At 54.5% G+C, this 13,130-nt stretch overlaps 2 protein-coding genes and 1 long non-coding RNA gene across 4 annotated transcripts in view; 1 reads left to right on the forward strand and 2 right to left on the reverse strand.

Moving 5' to 3' along the window:
- The window catches only part of MTG1 (mitochondrial ribosome associated GTPase 1), a 33,335-nt gene extending 32,155 nt beyond the window's left edge, over nt 1–1,180 (reverse strand). Inside the window, exon 1 of the mRNA XM_058435855.1 lies at nt 1,101–1,180. The gene's annotated coding sequence lies outside the window, so the exon portion shown is untranslated. The remainder of the gene's footprint in view (nt 1–1,100) is intronic.
- Nucleotides 1–11,409, reverse strand: part of PAOX (polyamine oxidase) — a 20,026-nt gene extending 8,617 nt beyond the window's left edge. The window contains exons 1-6 of one of the 2 annotated variants that reach the window (XM_032174296.2): nt 11,155–11,409; nt 10,154–10,640; nt 8,976–9,175; nt 6,434–6,686; nt 1,741–1,853; nt 1,101–1,258 (exon numbers count right to left, since the gene is read on the reverse strand). In XM_032174296.2, the coding sequence (XP_032030187.1) occupies nt 1,101–1,258; nt 1,741–1,853; nt 6,434–6,686; nt 8,976–9,175; nt 10,154–10,640; nt 11,155–11,335 (1,392 nt within the window). In that variant the 5' untranslated portion in view covers nt 11,336–11,409. Of the gene's footprint in view, nt 1–1,100; nt 1,259–1,740; nt 1,854–6,433; nt 6,687–8,975; nt 9,176–10,153; nt 10,641–11,154 lie in introns of those variants that run through there. The other variant, XM_032174307.2, reaches the window with a different exon arrangement.
- LOC131383008 (uncharacterized) lies at nt 34–2,674 on the forward strand. The gene is made up of 2 exons (XR_009212660.1): nt 34–244; nt 1,306–2,674. It is a non-coding gene; the product is annotated as an uncharacterized LOC131383008 (long non-coding RNA).
- Nucleotides 11,410–13,130: the final 1,721 nt, after the last annotated feature.

Below are 13,130 nucleotides of genomic sequence, written 5' to 3' on the forward strand. Positions count from 1 at the left end.
TCTGGCCACAACTCCTGGATCACATATGGGGAGGGTGGGGTAGGGATCTGGGAGCTGGGTGGGCAGAGGAAGAAAGCTACAGCCTTATCTGATGTAATGAGAAGTCAGTTAGTAACACCTGAAACTGAAAACTCAAGAAGCAACATTTCCAAGCAGCCTCGCTGAAGAGAGATCATGAGCTGATGGGAAAACTGAACACTGACTAAATATTGGATCATATCAAGGAATGATTATTAATTTTTAAGTGAGTAAATTGTATCACAGTTATATGGTTTTATTTTTATGTTTTCTGAGACAGAGTCTTGCTCTGACACCCAGGCTGGAGTCCAGTGGTGCAGTCATAGCTTATTCCAGCCTCAATTTCCTGGGCCCAAGCCTGAGCAGCTGGGACTGCAGGTGCCTGCTACCATGCCTGGCTACTTGTGTGTGTGTGTGGAGACCGACGCTCACTATGTTGCCCAGGCTGGTCTCGAACTCTTGGCCTCAGCTAACCTCCTGCCTAGGCCTCCCAAAGCACTAGGATTACAGGTGTGAGCCACTGCCCTCAGCATCATAGTTAAGTATTTTACAAGGATGTCTTTATCTTTTAGAGACAGGCACCAAAATATCCCCAGGTGAAACAACGTCCTGTGTGTGACATGCTTAATAAGAAAGAGCGGGGGTGGGCGGGGAGCAAGCCTGGCTTAGGGGAAGCCTGGTGGGTACTCAAAGGTTCTCCCTACTTTTGTATGTTTGACATTTTGCACAGGAAACGTTTCTCAAAACGTGGTAGCAGAAACATGTTTTTAGAGATGCAATAAACTTAGCGATCAGAATCAGCTGGGAGCACAGTCTGGGAAGGGCAAAAGGGGCTCCACCTGCCATTCTGGTTTTATTTTCTTTTGTTAGCACTGCAGAATTCTCTGACTTTTTAAGCTATGTGTGTGTATAATTCTCACAAAAATAATACATTTAAAAATTATTCTTAGTTTCAAAAAGAAAATGGCTTCCGAGTCTGGGGTCCCAGCCCACCCGTCACTGGCTGGCACTCCTGCAGCGCCGAGACTCCGCGGGGGCTCTGCCGCGGGACCCACGCCCCCCGACCGGGGCACGCCACATACCTGGGCGCTGGCGCCGTCTGCAGGGAGGGGCTGAGCCAGTAGGTCCAGGTCGCCCCCAGTACTGCCCACGGCCACGTAGCTGTAGGAGCCCCTAGTGTACGGGGCGCTGTGCCAGCGAGACCGCAGGACGCTCTTGGGCGCGGGGAGCCGTGGGTTTCCTGAGCCACAGAGACACTGCATGTTAACCGAGAACTCGCACCCACAGGTCTGCGACTGTTTTTGTCATTTGTAAAGATTGAGCAGTTCAACGTGAAAGATGCTACGCGGGAAGAAAACTGAGCAGCAGAGTGCATCAGGAGAGGCTCTTCCTGCCGCCTCTGACCTGAGAGCAGCGGGCCGGGACCCGGGGGCCTCTCACCCGACAGCAGCTACTGTTTCCCAGGCTTGGGTTCCTCCTCTGTAAAAATCTGAGCAAGGACAATGGCATTTATTTTGGTGGCAGAAGTAGGAAGTGTTCGCAAAGTCATTTCGGTTCCTCGGAGGTAAGAACTGTTACTGACCCTGCTAACATGAGGAAGGATGGTCCCTGGAGATGTACAGAGTCAGCCAAATTTAGTTTTTCTCTGTTCTGCAAAGTCTAGTTTCTGTTTAGAGATCAACCAGTAACGAGCAGAGGCAGGAACTGGCATGTGGTGAGTACCTGTCACTCTCCGGAGCACTTGGGTGAGACACAGAAGTACTTCTTCATCCGACAGAGTCTCCATGAACTCAGACTCAAGCCCGGCAATGAACCCACAGAGAACGTGGACAGACCTGCATGGAGAAGGAGAGGCCTGGGATGACCAGACCTGCATGGAGAGAACCCTGGGATGACGGCGTCCAGTCCAGCTCTCCGCCCGCGTCTCTCAGCAAGGAACCACTGATGGAGCAGGGGCCCCAGAGGCACAAAGAGCCACCCCACGGAGCGTCCCTCAGGCAGCAGTTCGCAGAGTGTGGGCGGCAAAGTCCTGGGGGAGAAGACCCTGCCAGGGACCCTCAAGGTCACAGCCATCTTCAGACGCTAAGACAGCATTTGCTGTTTCCACCACGCTGACATGTGCACCTGAGCAAGAACCAGGGCAGGTAAACCGTCCCTTAGCAGAATCAGGCAGCAACAAGACCCACATGCGCCTACAGGCGTTCCCACCACCATACAAGCAGGTTACAAAATGCTGCTTTTTGCAGCCGTAAAAGAATGAGATCATGTCCTTTGCAGGGACATGGATGGAGCTGGAGGCCATCATCCTTAGCAAACTAACACAGGAACAGAAAAGCAGATAGCACATGTTTTCCCTTTCAAGTGGGAGCTAAATGATGAGAACACACACTGGGGCCTATGGGAGGGTGGAGGATGGGAGGAGGGAGAGGAGCAGGAAAAATAACTAATGGGTACTAGGTTTAATTCCTGGGTGATGAACTAATCTGTACAACAAGCCCCCACGATACACGGTTAGCTATATAACAAACCTGCACGTGTACCCCTGCCTCTGAATATGAAAGTTAAAATGTATATATTAAAAAATAAAAATGCTGCTTTCACTTGAGAATGTCCTTGATCAAAGGCAATAAAAGTTACTAATTTTATTAAATCTTGACCCTCGAGTTCATGTCTTTTTAATAATCTGCGTGGAGGGCCAGGCACGGTGGCTCAGGCCTGTAATCCCAGCACTTTGCGAGGCCGAGGCAGGCGGAACACAAGGTCAGGAGTTTGAAACCAGCCTGGCTAATATGGTGAAACCCCGTCTCTAAGAAAAATACAAAAATTAGCCGGGCGTGGTGGGGGGCACCTGTAGTCCCAGCTACTCGGCAGGCTGAGGCAGGAGAATGGCGTGAACCCGGGAGGTGGAGGTTGCGGTGAGCCAAGATCGCGCCACCGCACTCCAGCCTGGGCAACAGAGTGAGACCACGTAGAACACTCCGGCTGCGCGTGGTGCGCGGTGGCCATGGAGGACTCACCCTGCAAAAGCTCATTCCAGGCAGGGCTGGTGCGTCTTTCACAGACAAGCTCAGAACTCAGGAGAGCACCAGACAGACAAATCATGGTCTGGTATTTGGCGACATTTTCTTGAAAATGAGCAAAGTGTCTCTATCACAGGAAAACAACTAACAAATAGTATTTATAGACAATGACAAAGTTTAAGCTCTCAAGCAAAAACTGCAATTTTAGAAAAGCTTCTTTCTGCCATCAACAGCATAACAGCTTCCCAATACTGAAAGACTTTTCTGAGATCAGTGGTATGTTAATAAATTTGATTTTTTATATTGTATAATGAAATGTATGAACATTTGGAAGACTACATGAACCAATATATATATTTTTTCTTTTTTAAGACATGGCCTCGCTCTGTTGCCCAGGCTGGAGTTCAGTGGCTTAAGCACAACTCACTGCAACCTCCACCTCCTGGGCTCAAGCCATCCTCCCACCTCAGCCTCCCAGTAGCTGGGACCACAGGCACACACCACCACATCTGGCTAGCTTTTTGTATTTTTGGTAGAGACTGGGTCTCGCTATGTTACCCAGGCTGGTCTCGAACTCCTGAGTTCAAGCCATCTGCACACCTTGGCCTCCCAAAGTGCTGGAATTACTGGCATGAGCCACCACGCCCAGCCTAGTATTTTCCAAATGACTAAAGTCATGGATAGGTAAAAGATCCATTTAAAGTGCAAGACAGACAAATAGATTTCAGTATCACAGAAGACAAAAAATTCACTGGTGTGCTCTCTGATTTCATATTTGGCCAACCTTTAAGGAACTACTATTACTTCTTGACTTTTGATGTAGTATCAAAGAATACCCACAATCATTTGAAAAGCTATTTAAATATCAATCCTTTGGCCAGGCGCGGTAGCTCATACCTGTAATCCCAGTACTTTGGGAGGCCAAGGCGGGCAGATCACTTGAGGTCAGGAGTTCAAGACCAGCCTGACCAACATGGAGAAACCCTGTCTCTGCTAAAAATACTAAATTAGCTGGGTGTGGTGGTGGGTGCCTGTAATCCCAGCTACTTGGGAGGCTGAGGCAGGAGAATCACTTGAACCCGGGGGGGCGGAGGTTGCAGTGAGCCGAGATCGAGCTATTACACTCCAGCCTGGGCGACAAAAGTGAAACTCCGTCTCATAAATAAATAAATATCACTCCTTCTTCCAACCACATATCCATGTAGATCCACATTTTCTTCCTATGTTTCAACCAAAATAAAACATCACCACAGAATGAATGCAGAGGAGGCCTGAGAACCCAGATGTCTTCTATTAAGTGTAACACTAAAGAGTTTTGCAGAAAAGGCCGGGCGTGGTGGCTCACACCTGTAATCCCAGCACTTTGGGAGGCCGAGGTGGGCGGATCACTTGAGGCCAGGAGTTCGAGACCAGCCTGGCCAACATGGCAAAACCCTGTGTCTACTAAAACTACAAAAATTAGCTGGGCATGGTGGCGCACACCTATAATCCCAGCTACTCAGGAGGCTGAGGCAGGAGAATGACTTGAACCCAGGAGGCAGAGGTTGCAGTGAGCTGAGATCACGCCACTGCATTCCATGCATTCCAGCCTGGGTGACAAGGAGATCTTGTCTCAAAAAAAAAAAAAAAAAAAAAAAGTTTTGCAGAAAAGACAAAACTGCTGCCACCCTTCATTAAATTTTAAGAAAATATTCATTTAAAAATGTTATTTATGCTAACATAGAATAGGTTTGTTACTATCATCTCAAATAATTTAATTTATCATGTGGTGGCTGCGCAGTGGCTCACGCCTCACTTTGGGAGGCCGAGGCGGGCGATTCATTTGGTCGGGAGATCGAGACCATCCTGGCTAACACGGTGAAACCCCATCTCTACTAAAAATACAAAAAATTAGCTGGGCGTGGTGGTGGGTGCCTGTAGTCCCAGCTACTTGGGAGGCTGAGGCAGGAGAATGGAGTGAACCCAGGAGGCGGAGCTTGTAGTGATCGCACCACTGCAGTCCAGCCTGGGGGACAGCAAGACTCTGTCTCAAAAAAAAAAAAAAAAAAAAAAAAATTTATTTATCATGGGGTAAATTTACAGATGTGACTCACATAAACAAAAGCTCTTTGAGATCCCCAACCCTTTGCAGGTATATAAAAGGATGGGGCAGCTACCACCCCGTGCCACAGACAGGGTCCCACCAAAGCACTCAGGGTCCCACTGATGTCCTAAGCAAGAGAGCACAGGAGGTGGTGCTGGGCCTGGAGCAGGTGGCTCTACACACAGTCACCCACCCGGCTGCCCACCAGCAACCCAGGCCTATCTCAACACCTGGAATGCCAGTTTTCTTTCTTTCTTTTTTTTTTTTTAGACAGAGTTTTGCTCTTGTTGCCCAGGCTGGAGTGCAGTGGCACAATCTCAGCTCACTGCAACCTCTGCCTCCCAGGTTCAAGCGACTGTCCTGCCTCAGCCTCCTGAGTAGCTGTGATTACAGTTGTCCGCCACCACACTGGCTAATTTTTTGTATTTTTAGTAGAGACGGGGTTTCATCATGTTGGCCAGGCTGGTCTCGAACTCCTGACCTCAGGTGATCCACCCACCTCAGCCTCCCAAAGTGCAGGGATTATAGACGTGAGCCACCACGCCTGGCCGAAATGCCAGTTTTCTCTTCAGTGTGAAGGAGACACACAGGCTTCCCCCATCACAGGTGCGGGGCTGGTCTGCAGCCTGCAGCCTCCTGCTCCCAGTGGATGGCAACTATGAACCACCTGGCAGGCATGCCCTACATCTCACCCCATCCTGGGTCTTTCAGAACAAGAACTCGGTGCCCCCTCCTGCGGCATCTGTCAGTGGAAACGTGGAATTATATCTCCCATCTGACTACCTCAGGCTGTCTTTGTGTTTTAATCTTGCTGGAAAAATCAGTCCCTCCATCCCCACATCACTCATGGGATTATCTCCTAAATCGCCACGTGGTCTAGATATGCTGTTTCTGAGAGGGCCAGCCCATACAAGTGAGCCCTTCCTCTGTGGGTCTCCCATTCCATTACTTCTAGGAATGTTTCCTTCAATTATTTCATCCCGTTTAAGTATCGTCTCCCCAGGTATGGGCAGATGGTGTTTCAAAGATCTTCTGTATCTACAAGCCCCAGCTCCCTGCAACATTCCAGTAAACACGTTCCCACTGACTGAAGACTGAGCCTGCCTGCAACAACCCGCATACAGCAGGGCGCCATCTGTCCCCGCAGGGGTCAGGCCCAGGTGCAGCCAGCACCTGGGCGGGGCGCTCATGGGATCCCTACCCATTAAACCCTCTAGAAATGCCCTGCAGTGAATGGACACACTGCTGTGTCCTCATCAGATGAAGGCCTATGAGCCAGCCACTCACGGAACCTCTCAGGGAGCAAACGTACGCAAAGGAAGGCAGGACCACAAAGCCAATGAGCTTCCGGAACCAGGTGTCCCGTAGCACAGGGGCAGCGTCCTCCAGGGGCGACGTGTCCTCCCACACCAGCTGGATCAGCTGGCAGTCTGGCTCCCAGAAGGGCTCCTCAAACTCCAGGAAGATTTTGTTGTTGGTCCCAAAGCCTATCTTCCTGATTGCTTCTGCCTTCTCAGCCGGCAGGGGAGGGTCAAAGAAGGTGTCCAGATGTTCCTTAAGAAAACCTGGAATTCAGAATTGGACTCTTCTTACATCACATAAAGCCCTCCATGGAAGTCCTGTCTGTCCAGACCTTGGATCCAGCAATTTCCCCTGCTGGAGTTTATCCTACAGACACATTCACACAAGCAGTTTTACTTTTTTGTCCTTGTTTTTGAGATAGGGTCTTGCTCTGTTGCCCAGGCGAGAGTCCATGCAGCACCATGATCAGGGCTCACTGCAGCCTTGACCTCCCTGGCTCAAGCAATTCTCCCACCTTGGCCTCCCAAACTGCTGGGATTACAGGCCTCCGTTCCCCACCTTTCACACAAGTGTTTTTTGTTTTTTGCTTTTTGGGTTTTCTTTTTTATTTTTTTGAGATGGATTCTCACTCTGTTGCCCAAGCTGGAATGCAACGATGCCATCTCAGCTCACTGCAACCTCCACCTCCTAGGTTCTAGCGATTCTCTTGCCTCAGCTTCCCAAGTAGCTGGGATTACAAGCACCCACCACCATGCCCAGCTAATTTTTCTATTTTTAGTAGAGATGGGGTCATGTTGATTAGGCTGGTCTTGAACTCCTGACCTCAGGTGATCCACCCGCCTCAGCCTCCCAAAGTGCTGGGATTACAGGCATGAGCCACCCTGCCTGGCCAACACAAGTGTTTTTAAGTGCACATGTAAAAACTGCATGAAATAGAAAAAGTGAAGACCACCTAAATTTCCACCTATGCTTATGAAATAATGACAAGAAAACACTGCATGGCAAATTAACTGGCTCCTTTTTTTTTGAGACGGAGTTTCGCTCTGGTCACCCAGGCTGGAGTGCAATGGCACAATCTCAGCTCACTGCAACCTCCGCCTCCTGGGTTCAAGCAATTCTCCAGCCTCAGCCTCCTGAGTAGCTGGGACTACAGGCACCCAACGGCTAATTTTTGTGAACTGGCTCCTTATAAACAAAATGCTCACAGTTGTAACAATGTATCTACTGACAATGTCCCCAGTGATCAGCACCTAGCAGGCCCCGCAAGCACTTACTCCAAACGTGAATGAACAAAGCCACTGGAGGGAAACAAAAAAGACCACTGTAGATCTATGTGTGCTGATTTGGAAACACTGAGAAGTTCTATTGGGGGGAGGTGGAAACAGGCAAACTGAGCAGCAGATTTTTGTTTTTTTGTTTGTTTTGTTTTTTGAGACACAGTCTCACTCTGTCACCCAGGCTGGAGTGCAATGACACCATCTCGGCTCACTACAACCTCCGCCTCCCCCGTTCAAGAGATTCTCCTGCCTCAGCCTCCCAAGTAGCTGGAATTACAGGTGCTTGCCACCACGCCCAGCTAATTTTTGGATTTTTAGTAGAGACAGGATTTCACCATGTTGACCAGGCTGGTCTCGAACTCCTGACCTCAGGTGATCCACCTGCCTCGGTTTCCCAAAGGGCTGGGATTACAGGCGTGAGCCACCACGCCCAGCCGGCAGCAGATGTTCATGTGTGGACAATGAATGCATCTCTGGGAAACAGCAGTGGGGTCTGAGTGCTCATCCCTGCCCCGAGGAGGGCAGAGCCACCCCTTGGAGACAGGAGTTAGGGCTGCGGAGGCTCTTGCTTTTCATCACACACCCGTCAATCACACCTAGGTTTCCAAGTGAGTGCTGGCACTTGCTGGCTTTGTGAATTTGGGCAATTAAGTGACTTCCCTCTACTTGCATAGATGTTCAAATCTGTCAAATGGGGGACGGTGGCAGAAACCTCCCAAGACTGCCTGAGTCAATGTGATAACTCAGGCAGAGACCCATGGCAGTGTGAAACCCGTATGAAGCAAATGTCCAGTTGACAGCAATTATCCTAGTAACTCTGTTTTCAACCATCTCCACCTTTTATAAAACAGCTTCAAACCACCTCTACTCAAGGACAGATCTAAAGCACCAGATCTAGAATTAAACAGAATTATACACATGGCTCCTTCAACAGGTCACCCCAGGCCTGACCTTGAGACCAGGCTTTTCATGCCTTTTCCTGTCTCCAGCAAAGTGCAGCGTGGTTAATCTCCAAGGCTGTCCCAACCCTAACGGTTACCTCCAAGCAAGCAGGATGCATACTTACTCGCGTTTTTTCTTACAGTGAAACCCTTAATTCCAAAGCATGCAATTGCTACAAAACATAACAGAATCATTCCTTCCACCTAGCTGGAACTTACTAGAATGAAAATGTGAGCTTCATACACAAGCAAACGCCCCAGAGCCAACTGAGGCAGTATAAGGGCAGAGGCGGGGGCATTTGGGATGGGGGTTTGGGCTGAAAACCTGACCTACCTAAGGGCACGGTGACGATGACGTGGTGCGCCGGGAACCGGTCTCCATCCTCACACTCTACCGACACTGGAAAGGTCTCCCCGGGAAAGGCTGCCTCCTGGAAGGACCCGTTCCAGTGGATGATCTTCACAGGCTTCTCAAAAACGACGGTGTCCTCCGGCAGGGAGGCCATCATGCAGTTTGTGAGCCCTTGGTAGCCCCTAGGAAGACGGAAGTGCTGGTTTCGTAGAGGCCCAGTCCCTGGAAGGGCAGGACTGGTGGAAATACGTGCTCCGAGTTCCCACCCACACCAAAGGTAGCTGCGGGGAGCTCTCCATCGCTCGGGCCAGCATGGAAGGCAGCGCCACTCTGTGGTTTTCCACCTCAAGGATGCTCATACCTGCCCTCCAGGCTGTAAGGGAGGGTTCAGTGGGCACAGAGCTCTCAAGGCAATCTGCTGGAACCAGGGTTTCCTCCTCACCACCACAGAGTTCCTGACTCACAAATGCCCATTGCCTGGCCAGGAGCCTTGGGGCCAACAACACCAGAGGTGACAGGACAGCCCGAGGAGGGTCTCACCTGCACCTGGTACCTGGCAGCCACCTTGCCACAGGGAGAGGGCCTGTCTGGCCCCCTCTGCAGTCGAAGCCCCTCATAAATACAGGAGCAAGAGAAGTCTTTCCTTCTTCTGCTTTTTTTTTTCTTTTGAGATGGAGTCTCACTCTGTCGCCCAGGTTGGAGTGCAATGGCGCAGTCTTGGCTCACTGCAACCTCCGCCTCCCAGGTTCAAGCAATTCTCCTGCCTCAGCCTCCCGAGTAGCTGGGATTACAGGCACGCACCACCACGCCCAGCTAATTTTTGCATTTTTAGTAGAGATGGGGTTTCACCATGTTGGCCAGGCTGTTCTTGAACTCCTGACCTCATGATCCGCCTGCCTCAGCCTCCCAAAGTGCTGGGATTACAGGCGTGAGCCACCGCGCCCGGCCTTACCTTTCCTTCTTTTAAACACTCTCTCTCAGAAATAACTTTTTTGGCTTAAATGAGCAAAACTAGGGAAAGGAGCAACCAGTCTGTCTGAATGGGGAGGACAAATGGTCTCCTGTCCCTCCCATACCCAAGCAAGAGCGGAACCCGGCCAGCCCCGGGGCCCTGGGGAGCCTGGTGGGAGGACTGGAGGGGCAGGGGCTCAGGCACGCACTTAGAAAAGGTGCAGTCCAGCCCCGGCAGCACGGTGTACTCCCCAAAGGGTGCAAGGGCCACCAGGTCCATGCTGTGGGTGCCGCTCACACAGCATTCCAGGTTGAAGAAGGAGTTCAGGATGGCCAGCTTCAGCTTCCTGGTCTCCTCGTCCTCTGTCCAGCCAGCCACGTGCTGGCCAATCTCCTTTTTGAGGTACTCCCCGACGCTGGGCACCGGGGTCTCCACAGCGTGCAGGAACTCCCGGGTCTGGTCTATCAGGCCGTAGAACAGAGTTGCCATCTCCGCCACCAGCTGGAGGCTCACGCGGGCCCCGGAGCTGGCGTAGCTCACAGAGGGCAGGCCCACGTGACCCCCGGTCTCCACCAGCTGGTTCTCCTCGGACAGCTCCTTCTCCCCCAGCAGCCCGTACTCAGCAGCCAGCTGGAAGACGGGGTTGCCCCCGGAGGGCCCATGGATCCAGTGCGCGCCCACCTCCACCACGCCACCTGCGACGGGACAGCAGATGCCACCTGGAGGTCCCTTTCCCAGAACGGTCACCCCGAGCCCTTCTCCTGGGCCACGCCCACTCTGGCCTTCCCAAGGAGGATGTGACCACACTGTCCCCAAGGGCCCTGTGGTCCCCAAGGGCAGGACCCTGTCAGACCCAGTTTAAGGGGAGCACTGGGCAGGAGGGCACTTGTCGGGCGGTGTGGACCAGAAGGAGGGGTGCAGGGTGGGCGCACCCCGGGGCTGGGGCGGGCCCCCGTGGGGCAGAACCAGGGCGGCTTTATGGAGCCGCAGGTCGCCTTCCCTGGCCGGCGCCCTCCTCACTAACTCTGAGCCCTGAGTTTAGGGGCGGTGAACTCTGGCCGATTAAGCGAGCGGGGATTCCCTCGGGGAGCCCGGCAAGGCGGCCGGGCCGGTCAGCTGCGCGCAGGGCAGGTTGGCGCCGGCGAGTTCGGGCGCAGCCGGTTGGGTTCCGGGAGGGGCTCCGGGAGGGGCTCCGGGAGGGGCGGTTACCGAAGCTGCGCTCCGAGCGGATGCGGCCCCCGGCGCGGGCCGTGGCCTCCAGGACCCGCAGGTGCCGGAAGGCGGAGTGACCGCAGAGCCTCTGCGCCGCGCCCAGCCCCGCGATGCCGCCGCCCACCACCAGCACCCGGGGTCCGCCCGGGGTCTCCCCGACGCTGCCAGTCGACTCCATCGCGCGGTCCGGGCAGTCAGAGGGCTTCCGAGTAGCCGGGAGGTCTGGAGCTCTCGGAGGAGGCCGGAGGCGGAGCGAGGGGCGGGGAAGGGCGGGGAAGGGCGGGGAAGGGGCCGGGCCGGGCCCCACAGTGCGCCTCGGCCTCCGCGAGCCTCCGGACTGGGTTCGGGTCTCAGAGGGAAGCGCCCCGCGTGGGAGGGCCCACGAGCCCGCGAGGACAGGCGTCAGGGAGCGTCCCGCGCTGCCGGGCGGTTGGCGCGAGCGTCCCCATGGAGGGAGAAGCCGGCCGGCCGGGCGGGCCAGTGTCTCCTCCAAGGGAGACGAGGGCGCAGCGAGCGCTTCCCCCGGGGACCCGGTCGAGTGCGAGGGCGCAGTGGGTCTGGGGGTGCCACGGTGTCAGGGGTGGGACCTGGGAGAGCTTAACGCGTCCGGAGGGGGCTGTGACAGCCTCCAGCATCGCCGGCGAGCCGTCAGTTCGCGTGTGCGCGCGCCTGCGTGTGCGTGTGTGGTCACAGGTCTGCAGGGACACAGGACCGAAGTACAAAGTTCAGAAGGCCCAGGGCAAGCGCAGAAACGTCCCTTGCCCGGGGAAGTTGAGCGCACACCCAGGCACGCCCGTGTTTCTGGAGAATTCCTGCGGTGCAGGCGGCCGCGTTTTCTACTGCGTCGCAGTCCGCGGGGGTTGGAAACGCTCCCGCCCTGTTTTCAGGCGCGTCCCCGCCTCCTGAGCCTCCCTCCTCTGCGGAGGGGCCGCGCGCTCCAGTTTGCCAGTGTGAGCTTTTACCCTTCACTCTCGGCGTGGACCTCCTGAGCCGTGTCTGACTTTCTTTTGATTCCCTCTCGTCCCAGCTGGAGAAAAGGGTGACCTGGTGACGCTGGATTCCACTCCCCATCACTCCCTAGCCAACCCCGCGAGCTGAGCTCCAGGCAGGGAGGGGGACGGGTGCCTGGGAGGCGGGCGACTCCCTGGGCGGTGGCGGGCACGGGTCGAGCGTCCTCTGTCCGTCAGGGGCCCGCAGCGCCAGGAGGCGACGCTGGAAGCAGTGGCCATCTCTTCCTGCCTCCAGGCCATGGGGAACCCAGGGCGGATCGCGGGTCAGCAGGGCCAGCTCTCCACCAAGCTGGCCCACCCAACATGCCAGGACTAAGGAAAGAAGGGCTGCCCCACCCCCACAGTCGGATGGCAAGTGTTTGGGGTGCAGCCCCCGCCACTAGTGTCACCTGTTCTGCCTGAGCAGGCCTCTCTGTTACTCCCTGCTCTTGGGCCTGAAGCAGAGCCGCTGGCCCAGCGGGGCGCTCCATTCTGAGGTCCCTGGCGTGCACCACGGAAGCCCAGCAGGACCACCCACCCAACTGCCCCAGCTCCCCAGCGGAGGTCCTGAGATGGCGGATTAAATACTCTGGGGTCCTGAATTCCACAGATGAACTGGGTCCCCCACGGGTATGGCCAAGGGGACGGCCCACTCCCTAGTGGCTCCGTGTGAAATCAAGCTGTTGCCGCTCTCACCGCGGGGCCCAGCTCACTGCCCAGACATAGGAGCACATCGCCCTGCGCACGGGCTGGGTGGGCACGGCTGTGAGGGATGCCACCCCATGCCTCAGGCCTCCTGCACAGGCGTGGCCTCGCCACTCTGGGTGGACAGGCTACTTTGGCCCCTCAGCCTCTGGGGACTGCTACCCTGTTTTCAACACAGTGTCAGGCACCATCCGGTCAGCCAGCTCCTCCAGCCCCGAGACTCCCGTGTCCTCATTCTCCTGGGCCGTTACGGTCGGCCAGGGCCCAGCCTTTGCTGGA

The sequence above is a fragment of the Hylobates moloch genome, unplaced genomic scaffold (genome assembly GCF_009828535.3).
Source record: "Hylobates moloch isolate HMO894 unplaced genomic scaffold, HMol_V3 SCAFFOLD_3, whole genome shotgun sequence".
Classification (NCBI taxonomy): Eukaryota; Metazoa; Chordata; class Mammalia; order Primates; family Hylobatidae; genus Hylobates; species Hylobates moloch.